At 35.1% G+C, this 25,898-nt stretch overlaps 3 protein-coding genes across 3 annotated transcripts; 2 read left to right on the plus strand and 1 right to left on the minus strand.

Moving 5' to 3' along the window:
* Positions 1 to 1,466: 1,466 nt before the first annotated feature.
* On the plus strand, positions 1,467 to 6,409 carry LOC133290811 (ribonucleoside-diphosphate reductase large subunit). Its single transcript, XM_061488930.1, has 17 exons — positions 1,467 to 1,827; positions 1,915 to 1,976; positions 2,063 to 2,150; positions 2,317 to 2,580; positions 2,748 to 2,988; positions 3,077 to 3,153; positions 3,285 to 3,455; positions 3,556 to 3,648; positions 3,764 to 3,913; positions 4,014 to 4,100; positions 4,242 to 4,406; positions 4,495 to 4,614; positions 4,789 to 4,991; positions 5,063 to 5,212; positions 5,289 to 5,436; positions 5,794 to 5,877; positions 5,959 to 6,409. Exons 1-17 carry the CDS (start codon positions 1,600 to 1,602, stop codon positions 6,058 to 6,060), a joined length of 2,433 nt encoding a protein of 810 aa, XP_061344914.1. The 5' UTR covers positions 1,467 to 1,599; the 3' UTR covers positions 6,061 to 6,409.
* A 9,309-nt stretch (positions 6,410 to 15,718) lies between these two features.
* LOC133291337 (ethylene-responsive transcription factor ERF110) lies at positions 15,719 to 17,106 on the plus strand. Its single transcript, XM_061489594.1, has 2 exons — positions 15,719 to 16,008; positions 16,458 to 17,106. Exons 1-2 carry the CDS (start codon positions 15,719 to 15,721, stop codon positions 17,104 to 17,106), a joined length of 939 nt encoding a protein of 312 aa, XP_061345578.1.
* A 1,598-nt stretch (positions 17,107 to 18,704) lies between these two features.
* On the minus strand, positions 18,705 to 25,771 carry LOC133289761 (26S proteasome non-ATPase regulatory subunit 12 homolog A-like). Its single transcript, XM_061487762.1, has 12 exons — positions 25,685 to 25,771; positions 25,284 to 25,478; positions 24,550 to 24,657; positions 24,352 to 24,456; positions 24,191 to 24,247; positions 23,901 to 24,097; positions 20,926 to 21,025; positions 20,706 to 20,818; positions 20,449 to 20,599; positions 20,247 to 20,324; positions 19,234 to 19,482; positions 18,705 to 19,052 (listed from the first exon to the last, which is right to left on the minus strand). The coding sequence occupies exons 1-11, from the start codon at positions 25,685 to 25,687 to the stop codon at positions 19,264 to 19,266; spliced, it is 1,326 nt and encodes a 441-aa protein (XP_061343746.1). The 5' UTR covers positions 25,688 to 25,771; the 3' UTR covers positions 18,705 to 19,052; positions 19,234 to 19,263.
* Between the last annotated feature and the right edge of the window lie 127 nt (positions 25,772 to 25,898).

Below are 25,898 nucleotides of genomic sequence, written 5' to 3' on the forward strand. Positions count from 1 at the left end.
TGATTTTTGGGGTTTTATGTAACTTCACAATTTTTTTTGGTTAAAAATCTCAACTTCAAATTTATGGTTGATTCATGATTAATATTTTGTACTGGATGGAGAAGAACAACTCCTACTTTAATTTTTAGACATTGACTTCAGTCGCGTGAATATATTTACCAGGCATTTAGTAGCACAAATCAGTATTTAACCAGCCATATCAGCCAGTAAACTCAGGAACAGTAGCCAAACCAAGGACAAACGGGGTGACGTAGGGTGATAAATTTATTTAGTGACAAGAATCTTTCGAGAACTAAGGTGATAAATTGATAATTTTCTCAATTTTATGCTATATCACTCATTATTCCGTACTTCTTTATAAAAAAAGTTACCAAGTTGATTATAAGTTAAAAGAGAATATTGTTTCTCACTTTATATGATGGGAAAACTAAATCTTATTTTTAGAGAATTCTAATCTCATGTCATAGATACATTAAGTGTAGGATCTACCTATTTAAAAAAACAAGGGAAAAGTTCATCAATGCTCCTGTGGTTTACTTCAGAATCACTTATGTCCCTGTGGTTTTTTTCTTATCTCATATGCCCCTGTGATTTGTAAAATGGTATGTTTTTTATCACATATACCTTTGTGGTTTCTTATTTTTTACAAAGCACATGGGCATATGTGATAGAAAAAAATCACAAGGACATAAATGATTCTGAAGCAAACCACAGGGACATTAGTGAACTTTTCCCAAAAAACTAAAAACAAAAAAAATGAGTGGCACACCTTTTTATGATTGTGTAGGAAGGGTTTTTTTTTTTTTTTTGGAGTTTCCCAACCCTAATTATTTCTTTGAGACGAGTTGGTTCCTTTCGGTATTCCCACGAGTTTAGACTCTTTGAGCCTGCTATGAGACTAATCTGGAGTGCGGGAAGCAGTGATGGTTAAAGTTTCAGCCCCCTCCCCAAGAATGCATTCAGCGGGAATCGAACACATATCCAACCCCACTAACTCAGCGCCAAGTTACCGAGCTGCACCCATTGGGTTAAAGAGTTTGTTTTCTGATGTAACGTGAGAAAAACAAACCCCTTATATGATACAAATAAAACACAAAAAAAGTGGTTGATTTTTCTCTCTCTCTCTACTGTTGAGTAGTTGTTGTTACATGAGAATTGAGACAAGTTGATTCTAAGAAACAATTAAAATAATAAAATATAATTTTTTAATTAAAATCAATGTTTCATCAGATCGAAACCGCGCCAAAAGAGACGGCATGATGCATAAACAAAACCCAAACAGACACAAGACGAGCGTGTCTTCCTTTATTTTAAAAGAGTGGTCCCGCACCTCAACTCAACTCCGAAACCAATATAGCACAATCCATCGCAATTCGCAACAACCATTTCAAGTTCCAAATTCCAAATCCAGGCACGATTTCGCGGGAAATTTTCAAATGACACGTATTTGAGAGGGAAGCTCCTTATTGGTCACATAAAAAACTTAAACAAATTACCAACACTTAGTTGTGTATAAGTTCCCACTATATATATACATTTAGGCCTGCGCCCAAACTGTTCGAAGAAATTCCTCACTCAGAAAGAAAGAAAGAAAGAAAGATGTATGTGGTGAAGAGAGATGGGAGGCAAGAGGCGGTGCATTTTGATAAGATAACCGCACGCCTTAAGAAGCTTAGTTACGGGTTGAGCACCGAGCACTGTGACCCCGTTCTTGTGGCTCAGAAAGTGTGTGCTGGCGTCTACAAGGGCGTTACCACTAGTCAACTTGATGAACTCGCCGCTGAAACTGCCGCCGCCATGACTGCTAACCACCCTGACTATGCTTCTGTCTCTTTCTTTTTTATCTTCTCTCCTTCTTTTTAGGTTTCACATGGCTTGAATTGTTTATCTGATTTTTGTGTGTGTTTGTTGCAGTTGGCTGCTAGGATTGCTGTTTCCAATCTCCACAAGAACACAAAAAAGTCGTTTTCCGATACGTAAGTCTGATGATGGAGAATCATTTGGATGCTCGATTTATTAAGATGATTTGGTGTTTACCTTGATCAAATTGTGATGGTTTCAGGGTCAAGATCATGTACGTCCATTTTAATGAGAGATCTGGGATGGAGGCTCCTCTTATTGCTGATGATGTCTATGAAATAATCAAGAAGGTAAATCTCCTTGTTTTTTTTTTTTTTTTTCTGTTTTTTTTTTTGGTGTGTCTTTATTTGTTAATCTCTCTTATTATGCGTAATGGATTTCTTGTTATAGTTTGTTGATATCTTTGGTGTGATGTTATGAATTTGACTTCTTTATCATTTTCTGTTTCGTTTTTAGAATGCTGCTCGTTTGGACAGTGAGATAATATATGATCGGGACTTTGACTATGATTACTTTGGTTTTAAAACCCTCGAGAGGTCATATCTCTTGAAGGTTCAAGGAAAGGTTGTGGAAAGACCTCAGCATATGTTGATGAGGGTTGCGGTTGGAATTCACAAGGACGACATAGATTCTGCTGTCAAAACTTACCACATGATGTCTCAGCGATGGTTCACTCATGCTTCTCCTACTCTTTTCAATGCAGGAACACCTAGGCCTCAAGTATGGTTACGGTTTATGCTCCTGCGCTCCCTTCCTCCTTCTCCCCCTTTATTTTTTTCGAGCCCGTGGTTTACTATTTTGTCTTTGTTGACTGTAAGATTAATATGATGTGGTGAATTGGTAGTCTCAAGCCTCATTTAGTTGGATCTGTTTATGTGCTTTGGCAGTTGAGTAGTTGCTTCCTCGTGTGCATGAAAGATGATAGTATAGAGGGAATATATGATACTTTGAAGGAGTGTGCTGTCATTAGCAAATCAGCAGGCGGAATTGGTGTTTCTGTTCACAACATTCGTGCCACTGGCAGTTACATTCGTGGAACAAATGGGACATCCAATGGTATTGTTCCAATGCTGCGTGTGTTCAATGATACTGCTCGCTATGTTGATCAAGGGGGAGGCAAAAGGAAAGGTAAATAATTTCTCTTCAATGTATAATTCCAATTTTAATGAATATTTGTAAACTGCCTTTGTTTACTCTTCTTATGTGCTTCTTGTAGGTGCATTTGCTGTCTACCTTGAGCCATGGCATGCTGATATATTGGAATTTTTGGATTTACGAAAAAATCATGGAAAGGTATGATTGGATGGCCTTAGCGGAAGTGGTACTGATTTTATTTGATTCCAATCATTTAGTTCTCAGTCTATGCTAGTTGAATAATTATTTTATTTTATTGCTATGACCATGTGCTAGTGTTATTTATGCAGGAAGAACATCGTGCTCGAGATTTGTTTTATGCTCTTTGGGTGCCTGACCTCTTTATGGAAAGAGTTCAGAACAACGGACAATGGTCGTTGTTTTGCCCTAGTGAAGCACGGGGTTTGGCAGATTGTTGGGGTGAAGAATTTGAGATGCTGTATAATCAGTATGAAAGAGAAGTAAGTTTGATCTTGATATGTATGCTTGATTTGCATGTTACAGAATGCACCTTCTGCTTATTATTGCCTTGTTCTTTTAACTGAATTCATGTGTACATAGGGAAAAGCAAAGAAGGTTGTTCAAGCCCAGAATCTCTGGTTTGAAATTTTGAAGTCCCAGATAGAAACTGGAACCCCTTACATGCTGTTTAAGGTGGTTTACGAAGACGAGTTCGACTATCTCTATGTTTCTTTTTCAATGCACATTGTATTTATCCATTTTTTATTTTTTTTATTTCATTGAAATTCTTTCACTTGTTATATCCTAGGACACTTGCAATAGGAAAAGCAACCAGCAGAATCTGGGCACAATTAAATCATCAAACTTGTGCACTGAGATAATTGAGTATACAAGTCCTACTGAAACGGCTGTGTGCAACCTGGCATCCATTGCATTACCACGATACGTAAGAGACAAGGTGGGACATTCCTGGGATACTTCTATGTTAGTGTCATATTTGTTTGATTCATAGGCCAACTTGTTCTTTATGATGGGGAATGTTTATCTTCTTACTATAGGGTGTGTCCTTGGAGTCTCATCCATCTAAGCTTGTTGGGAGCAGAGGCTCCAAAAACCGGTATTTTGACTTTGATAAACTAGGAGAGGTACAGTTTGTAATTACTTTTCAACTACATACAACCCTGGATGTTCTTTATGTGTTTCAATGTCTGCTCCTGTATTGACATTATCAATATATGACTAGTCTTGTGATGGTTCTGTGGTTTACTGATTGTGATTAACTATAGGTTACTGCAACGGTGACAACCAACCTTAATAAAATAATTGATGTTAATTACTACCCAGTTGATAATGCAAGAAGGTCTAACTTACGACACCGACCCATTGGTATTGGGGTTCAGGGTCTTGCTGATACCTTCATACTACTTGGCATGGCATTTGATTCCCCAGAGGTACATATTGTTTGTAGGGCTGCTAGTTCATCTACAGTTTAAGTCCGATATTCTTCAATTTGAGATTTTTCATGGATATGAAGTGCAGGCTCAACAGTTAAACAAAGACATATTTGAGACTATATACTACCATGCTCTAAAAACTTCTTCTGAATTGGCTGCAATAGAAGGTCCCTATGAAACATATAGTGGTAGCCCTATAAGCAAGGTATATTCATGTGAAAGGTCAATTACCATTCATTTTTTGTGTCCTGGGCTCTGGTTTTGTAGTTATAACTGATGCACATGTACATTCAACAGAATTTTTTTGGTGTAAAATTTTAAATTTAAGCATCCAAGATGTTTCTACTTTAGTGGCTTAGGTGATTTTTGTATTGTGCAGGGAATTCTTCAGCCAGACATGTGGGGTGTGACGCCCTCAAGTCGTTGGGATTGGGATGCAGTTAGGGAGATGATATCTAGATTGGGTGTGAGAAATTCACTTCTTGTTGCCCCTATGCCAACTGCGTCTACTAGCCAGATTCTTGGCAATAATGAGTGTTTTGAGCCATATACTTCTAATATCTACAGTCGCAGAGTTCTAAGGTTTGCTTGCCATCCCATGTTATTATGTCTTGTATATTATTGCTCTATCTTGTTAATTGTTTGTCTTTCAGTGGTGAATTTGTTGTAGTGAACAAGCATCTTCTTCATGACTTGACTGAAATGGGACTCTGGTCTCCTACAATCAAGAATAAGATTATCTATGAGGATGGTTCTGTTCAAAAAATCCAAGATATATCTGATGAACTGAAAGACATATACAAGTATGAGATTTATGATTTTTTAACTGATCAAACTTGCTGTGATATATTTTATGCTAACTCAGTTTGAATTTGTCAGAACTGTTTGGGAGATCAAGCAGAAGACATTGGTTGATATGGCTGTTGATCGAGGATGCTACATAGATCAGAGTCAAAGCTTAAATATTCACATGGATCAACCCAACTTTGGAAAGCTGACTTCCTTGCATTTCTATGCATGGTCTAAGGTATCAATTTTTTTCCTTGGAGCAAGTTAATAATGTAATGTCCTAGATTATATAAGTTTTGCTTCTAAAAAAGGGTTTTATTTTTGGCTGGATATATTTTGATTCTCAATCTGTATGTTTTGCATCCACAGTTAGGGTCTTTTTAGAAATAGTGAAATCCGGAAGGGGGTAAACAATTAAACGAGATTGATTTTTACACTGCCTACATCTGGGTTCATTTCTTCTGCATTGAGCTTTATCTCTAGATATATTACTAGAATTTTATCTCCTCTTAGAAACTAAATCTCTTTTGTTGGGGAATTCTAGACCAACTGTTTGCTAATTAAATTTTTATTGCTTTCTGTCTTGGCTTGAAAGGGTCTGAAGACGGGAATGTATTATCTCCGATCACGAGCAGCAGCTGATGCAATCAAGTTTACTGTTGATACATCGCTCCTCAAAGTAATAATGAATTTACTGTGATCAATCTTCCCATGCATGTGATTTGTGCATGTCGATATTAAATAACTGTTATAAATGCAGGAAAAGTCTAAGGTGGAGGAGGAAGAGGATGATGATACCAAGATGGCGCAGATGGTGTGCTCTTTAACAAATCGAGAAGAGTGCTTGGCTTGTGGAAGTTGAAAGTCCCAAATTAGAATTACGTTTGCCCAGATTAATTTTGGGCCTAAAACCCTCAAGGGCTAACCTCGGCAATTTATTATAGGAGGAGAGATATTCTTACTACCAAAATCTTCTACTACCAACTCACTATCTATCTAATCATCATTGGATCAATATTTTCTCTTTTTTCAAATTTTTTTTAGTATTCTCTCTTTTTGATTCAATGGTGATTAGATAGGTAGTAAGTTAGTAGTAAAAAATTTTGTTAGTAAGAATATCCTTCCTCTTATTATAGAATGACACTATTGAAGGTTTCAATGATTTAAGATTCAAAGGGCAATTTATATGTGATAATTTGAAGCTTTCTAAATTACCTTTAGAGCTTTGTATAGTATTTATGTTATGTTAATTTCATTTGTATTAGCTTGCTTACATGTTAGTAGATAAAAATTCCTGAGGAGCCATTTCAACTGTCATGTGAACTGCTTCCCGATATTTGACTGCCAAACTGAATCTTAAAATGATAATATGGTTTGATTTTTTTATTTTATTTTTAACTGAATGAGTTTCTTTTTTATCAAGTCGATTTTATTGGAGTGATAATGTTTTAAACTGGTTCAGAAATGGTTTATGATCAGTTTAGGGTCGGTCGGTTGAGAACTTGCACTGTAGTGGTTAGATGCAAAGGAACAAGAATCGGCAAAAAAAAACTGAGAATCAGAACTACGACACTACCAGAACACGAAGGCACAAGCTAGATTTTAGGTAAGGGAATCAAAATCACGCTTTACCGTGAATTAATTGGTAAGCAATTGTTTTGTTTATTTAATGTTTTTGAGTTCAAGTTCATGTGAACGTAAATGTAAATATGTTAAAAACTTGACAGGAAGAAGTGTGGAACCACCATATCACTCGTGTTTAAAGTCCAATTATCTGAGGAGAATTTGTAAAAAAAAAAAGAGAAAATGGAAATTTTCGGCATTGAAGAATGTGAAAGAAATATGGGGTTAGTGGTGTGAGAAAAAGTATTGGAGGCCTCTAACATTTGGTTCTAAATTACGTTTTGAAAATGTAATCTGTGGTAAATGATGGGGACCTGGAAAAATAGAACACCATACATAACATGGAATCATGGATAACAACGGCGAAAGGAATGTTGAACAGAAATGTTTAATTTTTTTTTTTTATCAAAAATTAAAACAGACAGTAGGTGCTTTGTTGCATATGAAATTTATTTTTGGGTGGGTTGACATATTGAAGATGTAAAACATAAACTGGGGGTACAATCTCATCCCAAAGTAGATATGTGTTTAGAAAAAAATGGAATAGAACGTAATGTAATTTTTGTGTGTGTGTGGTAAATTAACGTAATGTAATTTTAAATATATTTTTTATTTTTTGGTTATTGAAGAGGTTTGTAGGTTAAAGTTTAAAGTTTATGGTTAAAATTTGATAATGGGATTAAACAGATTTAAAATATAATTCTTGAGCTCTACATTCTTAATTTGAATTCCTCTAATTTTTGCCTTCATTTCTTGTCTTAGAAAGCGATACTTCGTTTTCTTTGTTATTCATCTCAATCATGCCTACTTCAAGTTTGATCTAGTGGTATTTGTTTTGTTTTAGGATTTGAATTTGTTTAATATTAGAGGTACATTTTGAAAAGTATGGTTTTAAAATTATAATTATGGACAGATTTTTTTAATTTTTAAAAAGTACTATTTTCATGATTTGTTATCATGTGTTTGTGTTTTATTGTGACTTTTAGATTTTGGAAGACTTAAGGGTGTACATGGCAACTATTCTGTTTTCTGGCATTGTTTCTGAAAAGAAACAATTCTTTTCTATTTCTGTGCCTTGGAATAATCTCTGAAGAAAAAAATATGTTTGATAACATGTTTTATTTTATTTTAAGAATGAGAATTGTGTTTGATAACACAACAAATAATAGAATAAAAAAAAATACTCCTATTAAGTATTAATTTTTTAGATCATAATTTTCCTTTTCATATGATGTGGTGGCGGCGGCGGCGACGACGGTGGTTGTAGTAGTGGCGTTGTGGTGGTGGTGGCGGTAGCGGTGGCGTCATGGTGGTGGAGGTGATGGTATGGTGGTGGTGGTGGCGGTGGCAATAATGGTGATAGTGGTGATGACATGGTAGCAGCGGCGACGACAGTAATGGTGACAGCGGCAATGGTGGTAATGGTGGTGGTGACGGTAGTAGTTACGACGATGGTGGTGACGGAGATGGTAATGATAATGGTGGTGACGGTGATGGTAGTGGTGGTGGTGGTGACAACAGTGGCCGCAACGATGGTGGTGATAATGATGACAATGGTGATGTCATAAAGGTGGTGGCGATGACGATGGTGTAGTGGCAGTGGCGATGGTGTAGTGGCAGTGGCGATGGCGTGATAATGGTAGTGGTGGCAGCGACAGTGGTGGTAATGGTGGCATAATGGCGGCAGCGACGATAGTGATGGTGGTGGTGACGGCAATGGTTGCGACGATGGTGAAGATGATGACATGATGGTGGCGGTGGTGTAGCGGTGGCGATGGAAATGGCATGATAATGGTAGTGGTGGCGGCGACGGTAATGGCGGTTGTGGCGATGGTAGTGGTGGTGGTGATGACAACGGTGTTTGCGACGATGGTGACGAAAATGACATGGTGGCGGCGATGCAGTGGTGGCGATGGTGGTGACGGTAGTAGTGATAGGGTGGTGGTGGTGGTGGTGGTGGTGGTGATGGTGATGGCAGTGGCTACGATGATGGTGGTAGTGATAATGGTGGTGACGGTGATGGTAGTGGTGGTGGTGGTGGTAATGACGATGGTGGTGACGTGGAGGTGGTTGTGGTGGTACGATGATTGTAGTAGTGGTCGTGTCAGAATGGTGGTGGCAGTGGTGATAATGGTAGTGGTGTGCATGACAACCATTCTATTCCCTAGCACTGTTTTTGAAAAGAAACAATTCTTTTCTATTTTTGTGCCTTGGAACAGTTTCTGAGAAAAAAAATGTGTTTGATAACATGTTCTATTTTTATTTCGAGAATGAGAATTGTGTTTGATAACACAACAAATAATATAATAAAAAATAATTCCTATTAAATATAAAAAAAATTCGAATCATCACTTTTCTTTCCATATGGTGTGGTTGTGGTGGTGGTGGCGGCGGTGGTACGGTAGTGGTAGTGGCAGTGACGTGGTGAAGATAGAGGTGGTGGAGGTGACGGCAGTGGCTGCGACAATGGTGGTGGGTATGGTGGTTGGTGGCGGCAACAATGGTAGCAGTGGCATGGTGGTGGTGGTGGCAGTGGCTGCGGCGGTGGCGGTAGGTGACAGTGGTGGTAGTGGTGGTGATGGTAGTGGCGGGGGTGGTGTAATGGTGGCGGTGGTGACAGTAATGGCTGTGACGATGGTGGTGGTGGTTGGTGGCGGCGACGACGGTGGTGGTGACGGTAGTGGCTGTGGCAATGGTAGTGGTGGTTGGTGACAGTGGTGGTGATGGTAGTGGTGGCGTCGTGGTGGTGGTAGTGGCGTGTGATGGCGATGGTGGCGGTGACGGCAGTGTTTGCAATGATGGTGTGGTTGTGGTGGTTGATGGCGGTAGTGGTGATGGCGGTGGTGACGTGACAGTGATAGTGGTGGTGGTGGTGGTTGTAGGTGGAGGTGGTGGTAGTGGATGAGGTGTTAATGGTGGTGGTGACATCATGGTGGTGAGGGGTGGTGACGATGACACTAGTGGTATGATGACAGCGGCGACGATGGTGGCGGCAGTCGTGTCGGGATGATGGTGGTTGAGAGTGGTTGAGAGTGATTGAGAGAGATAAGTGTTTCACATTTTGTGCCCGGGAATAAATAAGCAGAAATTTTCTGATTATTTTTTTTATTCTCCAGCACAAAAATTAAACCGGTTCATCCCGGGAACAAAAAAATAAACCGATTTTACCAAATGAGTTTCCTATCCATTTCTATTCTCGGGAACATAAATTAAAAAAGAATTGATTCCGGGAAGATATTCATGCACACCCTAATTGAGTGAGATAAGTGTTTCTCATTTTGTGACCATGAACAAAAATAACAGAATTTTTTTGATTCTTTTTTCTGTTCCCCAGCACAAAAATTAAACCAGTTCATCCCGGAAACCAAAAAATAAACCGATTTTACTAAACGAGTTTTCTATCCATTTCTGTTCCTGGAAGCAGAAATTAAAAAAAATGATTCCGAAAAAGTTTTCATGCGCCCCTATATAAATAATTAATATTTGATTTTAGTTAAACTAATTTGATTATATATCATTAAAATGAATTTATCTCATTTCTTAAGTCCTTATTTTATATATATTATATTATATAAGTATGATTCAACCAACGAAATTCAAAATATGTCAAAGTTTGAGTTGAGAAACACATGAAATCATTAAGTGCAATGTCCCCGAACAAAAATACACATTAAATTTTTCTAGATTTCTTTTCAAATGTTTGAATAACATGTATTCTTTGGAGTTAAGAAATTATAAATAAAACTTAATAAAAAGTGTACATATTTTGTATTTTAAAAATTAAAATATTCAATGTTATTTTATAAATAATTATTGCAAATAATAATTTTATTTTTATTCTTTAATATATGTACTAAGGTATACATTATTGAAACACTTTTTTCAGAATGCTCACAAATTTTATAATGTAGCAATGCTTTCATGAATATAATCGAGGGTTTGCTTTTTCTGCAGTTAATGCAGATAATTATCTGCAGTAAGCCCAATACGACGTTGTTTTTAGACGGAAATCATGGTATTTTTGTAATTTTAATTTATTTCAGGGTTATAATAGTCTTTATATTTATAATTTTTTAAGATTTCAATACCAAAATGATGTCATTTTGAGAATAAATGCAGATAACTTATCTGCATTAACTGCAGAAATATTTTTCCCTATAATCAATATACATCTCCCATTTTACCTCTTAATTAGTTCATGGATTTAATGGAATTTCAAATTATACTATATATTGCTGAAGTGACATTTTATATTAAACTTTGTAATAAGAAAAAGAGAAATTGTAATTGCATTGTATGGCAAAATTTGTTTTTAGATTGTCTATATATATTTGATCACAAATCAAATTGATAATAAGAAAAAGTATGCGGGTTTTGCATCCTTGTATAGGATTTAAAATTTGTCAAAATTAAAAAATTATGACTAAACAATTTTATTTTTTTTATGCGTGAAAGAAAAACGCGTAAATAAAATCTAATCAAATGTCAAGGCATAGCCGGCCTAGTTCATGTTTGAAATCAAAGCGTACTTGTGATTGCGATTTTCAAAAGAGTAATGTGACATAAAGCATTTCTTCAGTATCCCTAAATTCTTGATACATGGAATAACTCAAATGTTGTTATTTTTTTAGAGAAATTATACTCTTATCTTACATGAGATTCATCTTTCATGTTATACTCACATAAAAAAAATATGCCTTTCTTTTTCTTCTTTTTTTAAAAAAAATAAAATTGATAGGCCCCACTTTATTTATCTCACAACATAAGATAATTTCTCTCATACTACATAAGAGAAGTAAAATCCTTTTTTTAATTACCTTTATAATAAAATTTCTCCTATTAAATTATATTTTTTGTTTAATAATTAATATTTTATACAAATTACCACGTAAATAAGATACATAAACAACATTTAAAATAATGTTATCATTAAACCAATGGAAAATGTTGCAAAAATGCCTAATTTATTTTTATCATCTCCAATGGCCGAGTTCGTGAAGAAACTTCTTCATCTATATTATTTTCTTGCAAGCTTCAGGCGTCCACTATCAGTTTTTCATCAGGAGCCAAATTGTTCAATGTCACACTATCGGCAGGGGTGTTAACGGACCGAGCCGAACTTTGATTTTAAAAGGCTAAGCCTGTGTTTAATTGTGTCAACTTGATCAAGCCTAACCTGTTACCTGTTATGAATATAATTATCGGCCTGTGGCCTGACTTATTTACAAGAAATAAAGGCCTGGTTTAGCCTGTTTAAAAAAAATAAGACAACAAAAATTTATCCAAACAGGATATACAATCAACAATGCTAGTAATTTCATAAATATTCATAATTTCAATGTATATCCAAACAACATAATATAGAACAAAAACATTCAAAAAGTCTGTTTAACCAATAAAATGGGGTGAAATAGATTAAGAAAAGAGAGATGGTTACAAGTAGTATAAAAAATATAAAATAAAATAAAAATAAAAGTTAATATATTAGGCTAGTCTGAGAGGATTTAAGGTCGAGCTTTTGAATTAGAGCCTAATGCCTTTTTCTTAAACGAGCTTTTATATAGGTCCAAGTTTGGTTCCAACAACCAATTTTAGACATGTAAGCTCAAGTCTTCATGAGCCGAGCCAAAGGCCCCTGGTTCGTTTATCACCCCTAACTACCGGGGTATCTAGCTTTCTGGCAACGAACTCAGAAGTAGCACAACTTACAATTGGTCATCAATTTTCATCTCGGCTTTGGAAAGCTGATTCACAACATCTTTGTACGTGTTGAGATGCTTAATCATGTTCATGTCGTCCTTGTATTCAAGCTTCACAAGTCGGCGAACCAGATGTGCTTTGTTCTTGGGACTCTTTTTTTGTATCATGGACTTTAGCTTTGTCCATAACTCATACACGTTGTTAAACTCGGAAACGTGCTCAAAGAGGCTTTTGTCGATATACTTCCTTATCATGGCCACAGTCTTTCAATTCAGGATTTTTCGTTCCTTCTCATTCTTTCATTTAGGTATTGATTCATTAAGGATGGACTTATATAGGTCTTTGCAAAACAAGTGATCTTCCATCATCGATCTCCAATATGTAAAGTTGTCAATTGTCAACTTGAACATGTCTCCTTCTTGAGCAATACCACTGGTCTCCATCTTGTCTCTTTAGAATCCTATGAACTTGAGCTTTGATACCATTGTTGGGACAAGGTCCCTCAATCAGCGCGGAAGCAAAATATCAAGTTGGCACGTCAAACTCTGAGCTCGGCACTATGAGGTTGGCCTGAAGTCACCGGGTCGGCCAATTCGTGCAAACGAGAAAAATGCAGAAATGAAAGTTACTTAGAGGAAACACACCAAATTTTAACATGAAAAATCTTTTCCTAAAACAGAGGAGTAAAAATCACAAGACACTAGTCCAGAAAACCTTCTCTATGTAAAACTAGGAATACAAGAGATCAAACTTCACCCAAAAATGGTGGTTACAATGTTCTTCTTTAAAGAGGTCACACTCAAACTTTCATTTAGAAGATTTTCTTAAAGTTTTTTAGTTAACCTAATACAAATAGTTACTATTGTATATAAAGGGTGAAGAGAGTCCTACACTTTTTTCTAGAATCTTCATCAATGATTAAATAAGTCATGAAGTGGTTGTGCAGACATTAAGACATGCACCCATAAATGAGGTGCATGCTTTGCCATCAGCATTACAGGAAGGAACACACCAATAAAAAATGCCTAATTTTTTTTTATCTCCAATGTCTTATAAAATTTAAATAATTTTTAATTTTTAATATATTATATTAAATAAATTAAAAATTATTTTAAAAGTTCATATATATATATATATGTGTATATATAAAAGATTTTTATTAAAAGAAAAGGTTGAACTAAATAATGATTGGTAATAAAAATATCATGACAATAATAGCAGAAAAATATATATTTTTCATACTAAAAAACAACGTCTGTTATTATCTAATGATATGATTAGTATATTATTGTTGGAGAAGTTCTAAAAGACAAGGGATAATAGGATATGGTAATAATGTGTATTTACGTTGTAATTTGCATAAAATATTAATTATTAAACAGGACATTATCATTTAATAGGAGAAAATAATATAAAGAGATTAAAAATAATTACTGACAGTCATAAAACATATCTAGCAAATTATTACAATTTCAACAAAATCTTTTTGTATAAATCAATATTTTCATATTAATAACACTGTTCTAAATTGACGGTAAATAGAGACAAGACTAGTAATGAATACTATTTGGCTTTTTGACGCATGAAGGGGACACAGCCTTACTTATATCCATTACCTAATGATTATTCATACCGCGTGTCCAAGTTCATCGTTTGACCGAAGTTAGTGTTGACTGAAATTATTTATGCTTAAAACTTTATAGCAAAAGGGAAAAATATTTCTGGAATGAGATAAAATCACCTCGAACAATCTTGAAGTGATATCATTTTATGTTTAGGAAAAAAAATATGTTATTTTAATAATTTTTCTTTTTCTTTTTCTTTTTATCATGTAATTTTATTAAAATATCCAATATTTTTTTTTTAAATCCCAAAATGGCATGCACTGTTTTTTTTTTATAATATTTGAGAAAAGTATAATATCGTGATTTGGTGTTACCCAGGTTTGTAAAAGAAAGCAATTTGCAGCACAATAGCTTATCCAGAAGTCCAAATTTATTGTGGTAGATGAGTTTGACTTGAACACTATCTATAAATCCAATCGCCCCTTTTTCTTTTGAGGTTAAGTCAATTAATATATAGAAATATTACTCCCCTTTTATATAAGATAATTTCTCTCGTACTCTCTCACTTCTTTTGCACCACACTTTTTTCTTTTTTTCTTATAATGGTGGGACTTATCCATTTTTTCTCTGCAACATAAGATAACTATCCTATCTTATGTAAAAGGAGAATAATAAAACTTATTAATATATATATTATATATATAATGAATAGACGTGTGCTATAAAAAAACGTGTATATTGAGAGATGAATAAAAAAAAATTGTACTTATGAACTGGTGCTGCTGCAAGTTGCCAATTTGACATCAATTGAGGATAAGAGCAAAATTTGTATAAAACAGTCTTTGTGGATTCAACTTGCCAAGTATCAATGACACTGACTACCAAAATGGACTTTAAAAACATTTTGGGTGCAACTTGCCAATTCAATGACAAGTTGATACAAATTGGATAAAAGTCCCTATTATACATAATCTAACAAATGACGTGTCGAAACAGAATTATCCAGGTGGAATTTGCATTTCAAGTGGGTTAATTAATTTAGTTTATAATTAAATGAGACTCTCCATGAGTATAACAAATATTATATTTGGATATTTTCATGTCGGCTCTTAAACTTCTCACACCACCGACTTGAAATAGTTGCAAACCGTCAAGTTGGTTCTCTCCACACAAACGCCACAAATTTTCAGCTTTCACACCTGCACAATTTGACCCATCTCTACTATTAATCCTTATTATCCATGCTTTACTTCCTCAACTTGTTTGTATCAGAGTTTCTGCAGAGCAAAAGGGAATCTAATTAAGGGTGACAGATATAGTATATAATATACTATAATGAATATATGTTAAAAAAAAAACATCGAATCTTTCAAACCGCTTGTTAATTATATTCTACTTTAATTTCTATTCTATCTATTTATTTCATATTGGGGTACAACAAATTCTTCATTTAAACACTTTCCATCGTACATGTGTGGAAAGTTCATTTATCTTTGAAGGGTTTGCATTGCATGCAAAAAAACGAAGAGCTGAACTCGCTTGATTTACATGTGTATGTCAAAGGTGGCGAATCCTAAAGATAAGGGAAACGAGGCTTACCAAAGTGACTTTGATCACATGTTTTCAATGCCAATGATGTTTCCAGGTATGAATAGGGAGAGTGAGATGTCAGCAATGGTTTCGGCTTTGTCCCATGTTGTCGGTGGTGGTGATTATGCTGTTCATCATCAGAATATGAACCATAGTGCAATTGGAGTAGATGGTGCTGATGCTTTTACTGTTACACAAAACATGCCTTCTGGTTTTGTAACACCATCTTCATCTTATGGTGGTAGTACTTCTGCCTTCAAGAGAAGGAGAGAAGATGATAGATCCTCTGGTGATTTCTCACGTGGAGTTTCATCCCCTGCTATTCCCTCAAGTAAGCACCAAATTGAATATTTATAATCTAAAAATCATTTTTTTTAAGAGTATTATTTGGTCTTGGATATATTGATTGGTCCATGCATGTTTGAAAAACATTATGGAATAATAAAAAAAAGTTTTTATAACTATCTTTTTCTACTCATTTTTGACATATCTAGAAGTATAAACTTAAAAAAAAAACACAACAATTCATGATTAGGATCGTACACAGGACACACATCTGAATATAATATTAATTGATGACCAAAAAAAAAAGTAATCTAGATCAAATATTATGTTCGTTTCTTTATTTATTAGGATACACACACAACATGTTACGTAATACAAGAAAATATAGGCAACAAATCTATTTCTGGTCCTATCTTAGTGAATTTTTAATTTGATGAGTGGAAAGAAAGACCCCCTTTTATTTTTTTTTGTTGATGTTGGATTCCATTCTATGCAATACAGTGGTAAAGTTTTCAAGCAACCGAAGCAGCACAACAAGAAGAAGAGAAACAAGCCAACTAGAAAATTCAGTATATGAATACAGAACAGAGAATATGAATAGAGAACAAAACCAACAAAAGAGAAAATACAGAGGAGTGAGACAAAGGCCATGGGGCAAGTGGGCTGCAGAGATAAGAGACCCATTCAAAGCAGCAAGAGTGTGGTTAGGAACATTTGACACAGCTGAAGCAGCAGCAAGAGCCTATGATCAAGCTTCATTGCGTTTCAGAGGCAACAAAGCTAAACTCAACTTCCCTGAAAATGTTAGGCTCAGGCAACTTTCTCTTAATCCAACATCCACCCATTTGAGCATTTCCGATTCTCAGTCCATTCCTTCTACCACTGAGCCATTAGTTCACACTGAAGCAATTCAAACTTCGCAGGGTTCCAACAATTTTTATGACTATTCACAGGTTCAAGACTACCCCTTCACCCTATATGACCAGATTATTATGTCATCTACCATGGCTTCTCATCTTCAATCTTCCTCATCTCCATCAGCTTCTTCTTCTGTGACTTCTCCGCAGGCAGCTTCAATTCCTTCCATTTATTCTACCCAGCTGCCACCATCGTCTTCTGGTTATAGCTCCTCTCCCTCTGGATGATTTGATCCCATTTCCTTATTATAAGTTAGTAATATTTTTTTTTTATATTTACTTTTTTTGAGTTAATTATTTAATAACTAGAGAGATGTACTTTGAATTTAGGTTCTTGAAGCCTTTCGATTTATTTATGACTTTTTAGAATTTCTTAAAATATTCTTTCTTAGAAACAAGAAGGGCGTCGTTCTTACAACCTAAAAATTTTATAATTTTTTACAATTTATGTTTTTACTGTTGATTTTCGTCAAATTTAACTATTATAATTTATTAGAAATTAATAATTAATTAATAAATATGATTCAATAAATCATAATCGTTGAATTATGAAAATCAACGATAAAAAAAATAAGTTGTAAAAGGTTAAAAAACTTTTAAGTTATAAGAATAACCGTGCTCTTTAAACAAATATGATAAAGTGCTGAAGGCGAGAATTTCTCTTAACATATTTTTTCTATATAAACGAATTCCAAAATCAAATTTAAAAGCACATAAGTCATTTAAATCCCTTCCACTCATGCAACACAACATTTATAATTTAATTGTGGCTTGCGTTTGAGCAAAGTAATTTCAATTTTTTGCTTTGAAGCATCCTGCAAATGAGGTATTGAAAGCAAACTAACGCCACACGTTAACACTTTATAGCTCGGTGACGTGCAAAACACCACAAAAAAAGATAATGATGTGCAAGTAACTGATAAGCAATGGCATTAGCTATTTAAGACCATTAACTCAAATTAAAAGGCTTAAACATAATTTTATGATAATTTCATTTATCATGAGTGATCGTGTAATCATATTTTGACCTTTGCTCAAAATCCTTTTCCATAAAACATGCAATTTAGATCTATTTCAATAATTTTTAACCCCGTCCGTACTGGAATCACAATTCCCCACTATGGTCATGGAAAATAGTAAGGCAGTGTATGGTTATGTTAGAGAAGCCAAACATAGTTTTACATTAAGTCAAACGTGATTTTACAATCAGAAATTATTTTATGTGAATTTCATATTCATTACTTTCGCCGTGATTTTGCCTCTAAACTTAAGGTATAAACAAAAATTTATTACTTTTGCACATTAATATTATTCAAACAACATTCTCATTAATGTTAGTAGCGATCAAGCAGAGTTTCAAAGGTCAGATAAACATTCGTCTAGCCAGGAGCATCATAGCCCAGGACAATCTGAACTGTAAAGCCTATGGACCAACAAGATTTTATATCTCCAGGGTTTTGAACAATTAGTATTCAGACTCGTGCGATTCTTCACCCAAGACAAATGCAATTGCTTTGGGTATGCATGGATTGATGAGATTGGTAGGGAAAAGGAGCAATTTTACCCTTGGTAATTATTTATTTCTAAATTGAGAAAATCATAAAATGTGTATAAAAATGATTAACCGATATTAGAAAGTTATATAATAATCCCTCATTCCAAAAATTTCTCAACCAAGGAGAATTTTCCCTTAAAATGAAAAATATCGTTTCCCCTTCAAACTACTCCATCCAAACATAACATTCGGAAATTCCAAATTTATGCACTCGAATAATAGAAGTTTGCATGCAGCTCGCAAATTATCATGAAGGAAAATAATAACATGACACATCCTATTGCACAAGAAAATGAAATTAGCGACCGAAAGGTCCAAAAGAAGATTTAGCCAGACAAAAAGAATAAAAATAAGCACTCAATTTCTTGCCACTGCTGCAAACAAGACCGTTTATGGTCCTGTCATAAGCCAGTGGTATGTGGCAGCAGTATACAACAATGTTACTGTCAGTACTAAGAAGCATATATCCAGCTCTACCCTGAACGCATGAATGACAAAAATATAAAACGAAAAAGGGATCGTTTAATGCAATTCTTCATCAACCCAATTGGTGACGATTCAAATGAACATCCCTGAAAAGACGATTTTAGTCCAAAATCACATCCATATTGAGGTGCCCCTGCAATTACCAGAAACAAGCATTATGATAAAATAAGAAATACTTCAGACATGAAAACAGTCATAATTCTACCATTTTCCATAAGTCACAGACATCCAATCCAGTGTTTCCAACTCCCAATGACGATAAGAAAAATTTGAGAGAAGAGCAAGGGAGAGGAGGAAAAGGACAAAAGCCTTACCCATTACTGTAATTGTTGATAAGGACCGTCTTAAACCTTCAAAACAGCTTTATGAACCATGGTTTCCTTGTGTATTTGATGACAGCTCTTCTCCACAAGATCAAGCAGTTTCTCCAAGTTTGCTGCCCATGAGTTAAGAATATCGTTGCTATCCTTTGCTGTTTGGAAACAAACTACTCCCATTGGCCTATCAATCTTTGCCACCAGTGCCTTAGACACGACCATATCTGAGAGGTGCTTCTCGGCTTCCTGAATTTTGTAAGGAGAATTAATTAGGATCATCACACTTAAGGAAAAAACATTCTAGACACTTTAAAAGATGCAAGTGAAATAAATTCAGTTGCAACATCCATATTGACATTCGGCTCAACAATAAGTAACAAAATAAACAACTTGAGGTGACAAGTAACTACAGCAGCATACCAACAGACAGACCCTACCAATCCCAATTCCCCCATTAGCTTCACTCTGCAAGAAAAAAGCTTCTCCTTTGAAACACTAGTATCTGGTGACAGACACTAGGAGGTATGCCCTCATGCCATTCAAAAAAGTTACCACAGTAACAATAAACAGCACACAACCACAACTAGGGGTATGCATGGCTTGAATTAAACTGAATTTTTTGAAAAAAGAACCAAATTGGTATAAACGGTTCGGTTCACTTCAAAACCGATTCGATTCGGTTCGGTTCGCTTTAAAACCGATTCGATTCAGTTCGAAAATGGTTCAGTTGGAAACAGTTTGGTTTGGTTCGGTTCGGAACCAGTTCGGGTCAACCCTTTTCTGAAAGGAAAAGAAATTAAAGAAATAAAGTAATAAAACCCAGTTCCGTTCGGTTCGGTTCTTGAATTGGTTTTAAAAACCAGTTTGGTTCATGAACTGGTTCTTTAAAAACCAGTTCGGTTCATGAACTAGTTTTTAAAAACTACTTATTTTAAGTGCAGTTCAGTTCACAATTCAGTTCAGTTTTTTAGTCATTTTGCACATTCCTAACCACAACTAGATTTACGAACCTGTACACTGAGACACAAAAGCTCTGCAAGTCTCTTCAAAGTAATCCTTGCGTAGTATTTTGATACAACAAGAATATTCTGAAAGGTAACAAAAGTAGTCCATATTAATGCTCGCATAAAGAAGTGTGAAATATAAGGCATATACCAACCAACCAAATTGATGGGAGGATAAGAAAGAAATATAATGGCATCAATTAATTACATGCTCAATTATTCTTTGCCTCAAATCATCTGCTGCTTTTTCACCCAGAGACTTCCCAGAGATCTTCTCATTCTCAAACTCATTCTTATATGTATCCCAAAGATTCGTCCATTGGATGACCTCCATGGTGACCAGCTGTTTCAAAAGTAGCCTATGGCACAACATATAACCGGTAACCTAATGAGAAAGGAAATCCTAAACAAAATAATTGAACATGAACAGGAAGACATGTGAGATAAAAAAACAGGAAAACATACTTAAAATTTGGAATCTCAGACAGATTCTTATCCTCCAAGGTAGAATTGAGAAGGCTTGACTGCATTGGATCATGGGGAGATAGAACCAAATACCAGCATATTTTCCTCAGGATCTATAGTTAAAGATAATATTCAGAAAAACATAATATCGTATAACAATAAAATCTTACAATAAAACAAAAAGCAAAAAAAAGAAAGAAAAGAAAAAGAGAAAGCCTACTGGAATCCAGTCGGCAGGGTTTTCTTTGACAGACGGAATCTCATATATTGACTTGTAGCAACGGCAAATTTCAAGATAATCATTGTTATGGGAATAATACCTTAAAACATAAACAGAAACCAGCATAAGACAACGAAGATTTTAAGATCAGCAGCATGCAATAGGTATTTTAAAAATATGGAGCATAAACTGAAAATGGTATAGAAGCATAGCACATAATTTCAAAAGCAGTGGGGAATTTAATGGTACATTATACTCAACTATGACAACTTCCCTACACTTTATTATAGTCACATGTCAAATGCCCTAACCCAGACACACAAACTCATATAAAATCATTTTCAATTATATATAATTCAAGGGAAATACTTGTCTTATGTTGCACACTCATAAAATCTTGTGCCCATTTTTTCTTTTCATTTTTTCTTTTTTTAAAAATTGTGGGCCCCACAGCTTTGTTTCACCAACATAAGATACATATCTTATGTAACATAAGATTAATATCTCCCATAATTCAAATGAACTAGGCCTCAAGTCCTCAACAACAAAACAGCATCAATGACAATTGAAAAATAAAGCACTGCATATGGTAAAAGGACAATGCGCATGAACCTTACAGGAATTACAAAAATCACCAAAAATGAAAGAAAGAAAAAATCGTGACTTCGCAGTAGAAAAAATTTACAGAGAGGGACAAAAATGCCATTTTCGAAACAAATATCAATTGTAAAAACAAGGAATATTCATGTTAGGAAGGATAACTATAATCTGCATGGCTGCAAATTTGTTGACTTCAAACTCATTTTTATATTTCTAATGCAAGCTAGTTTGAATTGTTTTAATAATCCTCTTTCATACAATTCTAAGTAGCAGACAAACTTTGCAATATGTCAGGATGTTTGAACAGTCAACTATGCACAACGTTATTGTTGATTTCAAGATGGTGAAGAAATAGGAAGTATTAGGTAAGAATAGAAAGTACAGGAACATATAAAAATGGTACTTTGGCTTTGTTGGAAAGAAAATAAGTAATTAAAATGTGGAATGACTGTCAGAGAATTGGATGTATTTGATAAGAACCAAAAATGGCCTATTACTACAGTTTAAAATGGTTTACTTCAGTACAAGATGTACTACTTAAAGAAGTTGTGGTTATTACAACAATAAATAACAGTTTAGATTAATCACAATTCTATCACTACATTTTAAACAAACTATACACTCTAAAACAACTCCTTATCCTTACACTATTTGATATTATTGCCAAATGGGGTCCAGACCAGTTTGCAGGAAACTTGACAAATCAACCTCCCTAGTTTGGTCAAAGATAAACCACCAATGCTGAGACTAAAGTATTCATGAGGAAACTACTTGCAATATGGGCCCAAGATTTTCAACTTGAAAATGGTAAGATTTGAATCTTTGACAGTTTTGACAGTGCACCTAATTACAAATCACATGCTTCCCCTCTAGAATTAGAGGTTAAACTATATATGCAAAAGTGCTATGAAGATGCATATCATCATAAAATACAATATAGAAATGTAAACAAATTAGCAATTAAATTTTTAATAATTTCCAAGTCTACCTATCCACAAATGCATTGCAAAATAGTACCCATGGAAAGTGAAGTGATTTAATCCACTCTCTTCCATTTACACTTTAATATTTAGTAACATGGCTGGTTCAACCATTCAACAAATTACTTTTCCTTCTAGACGACCATCAAGCCAAGTAGGAAAAAAAAAAAACTTCAAAATAGTGGAGAAAGCCACGTACTCCAATCTGCATTTTATCTTTAGTACCGCAAAAACAAATAGCCAGATGGGTCAACAAATTAAAGTTCCACAGATCTAGTTAAAAAGATGTTAAGAGACCTTGTGTAATTAGAATCCGGAGATGGGGACGGGGACCCATGTCTGTTGAGCAGACAGTTAAGAGTCACACAGTTAATTAGGAATAAAAGGGGTACATCGGCAGTTGGTAAGGGTAGTAATGGATTGATTGAGAAAGGATGTTAGGGAAGAGTCCATGTCTCTCAACCTGGAATAGGAGGGTTAGTGAATCTGTTATTTGCACTATCCTTGTATCTTTAATTCCTCATCTCTGATCTTGCATCTCATTAATGCAGACACAGAGATAGAGATTTCTGTCAACAAACATTCTGTTTCCTTTCTATATTCTGATCCAGTATCGTTAGAGGTCATGTGTAGTTAGAAAGGGAGATGGAGACTGGGACCCAACTCTGTTTAGCTGACAGTTAAAAGTCACACGGGTAATTACTAATTAGGAATAAAAGGGGGAATGGGGGGTCAGTTAAAGCAGTTATTTATTGATTGAGAGAGGAAGTTAGGGGAGAGTCCAGGACTCTCGAATTACTGGAATATGAGGGTTAGCAGAACTGTTATTCTGCACTATCTTTGTATCTTCCACTCCTCATCTCTGATCTTGCATCCCATTGATACAGAACCAGAGATAGAGGTCTCGGTCGTTAAACATTATGTTTTCCTTCTATATTCTGATCCAGTTCTATTAAGAGGATGAGACAGAAAGATTCAGATGCACTTATATTCCCAAGTATATTTAATCAAACCTGGACAAATGCAAGCTACACTGATAGAGAGAGAATGAACACATGCAGTGCAGATACATATTGCAGATAGACAGTCATTAGCTACAGATGTTTATTTATGGAGGTATCTCAAATGCACATATTGAACCCACTTGCAATATTGGTTAATTTTCAAAATTCAGGCTGACAAAAGAAGCATATTCTCAATTATTTATTACCATACCAAAACAGAAAATCTCAAAAGCCAGAATCATTTTGAGCATCTACCTGAAGATAAGTAGTTCATATCAAATTAAATGGAAAGAGACATCAGGTATACAAGGTTAAGCCACAATATTTTTGACTAAATCAAGATAGAACAAGAAATACAATGCGGCACGTTAGGTTGTATGGATTCAATTACCTAATCATTAGTTCATAATAGATCCGCTTCAACTCCAGCAGAGATGGTATATCTGCAGGAGCCTCTCCAACAACATTATCACCTTCTTTAGGCTTTTTCTTTTCCTTAGATGCATCAGCATCAAATACTCTTGGACTAATCTTTCTTGAGAGTATTTGTGCACGAACATAATCCTGGCGGTCTAGGCACAAACGGACCTACATAATTAAATGCAGAAGATTCTCAAATCAGCAACTGAATAGGCCTATTACTGCTGTCATCACTGAAACAAAGAGAAAAATGCCTCATACTTGTTCGAGGATGAATGCAATTTTCTCAGTTTTTGCCATGGCACCAAAAGTTTCCACCTGTTAAGATTACCCATTACATAAGTAAATTCAAAAGCTAATTGCAATAATCCAAAAAACGAAGATATGTAAATGCCATCAAAATAGGACACATTCACACTGACCGCAATTTCTTGCATCAAATCAGCTGCTTCAGCTATAAGCCCTTGTTCTTCTTTAATCTTTGCAAGTTTCTTGATCAACCTAGCTCTCTCAATCTCAACATATATCTAACAACAATACAACACACATCTTATATGATGGATGATGATATACAGGAAGATTATAAAATGGAACGGAGAGTTCAAACATCACATGCTCACCTTCCCTGCAGATACACTGTTCAATGTTTTGATTAGTTCAATACGAGTTTCAACGTCTGGTGTCTCATCAATATATTGCATAGCCTGCTGGACCATAGCTGTTACAGCCTGCGAACATAGGATGAGCTCATTAGATAACAAACAACACCTTGTTTCTTATATCATTTACAAGACATCCAGCTAATATCTGAGCAGAATTACTAGCAATGAAATTATAAGTTGTCAAATGCAGAAGCTATGCAGATGTCCTAATCGCAAATAAATCTACAAGGTAGGGAACTAATATTGCCATGTTCCAGCATTTTGTTTCTTAAACAAACCGTAAGCAATGGAATCATAAGTTATCAAATGCAAATATTTTTAAGACGTAACTCCACACGGTACGGAATTAACATTCTGATGGTCCTAACATGCTGATGGAAAATAATGAAATCAGAAACAACGAAAATAAAAAAAACCTATACTCCTTCTAACTGCGCACTAAGTACCATGTTCCATTGGTTGTCTAAACAAAATTTCCATCAATCATTCACTCGGGACTACTAAGCATTTGTAAATAAACAATAAACAAAAAAAACAATTTACATTCTAAAATGAACAAACAACCACCAATGCTTTATAGGGAACTAAAAGGTGCGCAGCGATTCAAGTAAACTAAGAGGTTCTTCAGCATAAAAAATAAAATAACAATAATAATAATAATTTATTATTTATCACCGGTGCGCAGCGAGTACCTGCTTAAGCTGGCCGCGTCGTTTGGACAATACGATAATCTGATCATTGAGGGTTTTCCATGCTCGCGCGTCAAAGCAGAGCTGCAAGATGTCGGTAACGGCCTTTCTGGTGCCGGCCACGTCACCGGCGAGCCTCATCTGCTTCTCTACGTTCAGTAATTGCTCTATCGCCGCGTCTAAATTCCCTGTATTCGCCTACAAAAAAATTTCAGAAGAACCGTCAGTTCCGATTACCTGAATCGTTAAATTTCAGTTCAGAAGATAAAAAAATAAAAAAAGTTATAGTGGAAGTGACAAAAGAAGTAGAACACGCATGCAGACACAATTTTTTTTTTTAAAAAAGAGAGATCTGAAAAGGCTTCGATCAATGAATGAATTGAGTAAGGAGAAGAGATGTATACCATGGTTGGGTTTTGGGCGAGTCTAGAGAGAGAGAGAGAGAGAGATCTACGAAGTAGTCGCTAAGTATTGAAAATTGAAAAATAAAGGAAAAGTGTAAGTGAAGAAAAGAATGAAAATATTAATAGAAGCTCTTTTTATGCTGCTACGGGCCCATCTCGACCCAACTATTTCAATAGCCCGGCCTCAGTTTCATGGGCCGATCCGGCCCAATAA

The sequence above is a fragment of the Gastrolobium bilobum genome, unplaced genomic scaffold (assembly GCF_033153095.1).
Source record: "Gastrolobium bilobum isolate Gb01-03AN ecotype WA unplaced genomic scaffold, APGP_CSIRO_Gbil_v1 utg4377, whole genome shotgun sequence".
Taxonomy (NCBI): domain Eukaryota; kingdom Viridiplantae; phylum Streptophyta; class Magnoliopsida; order Fabales; family Fabaceae; genus Gastrolobium; species Gastrolobium bilobum.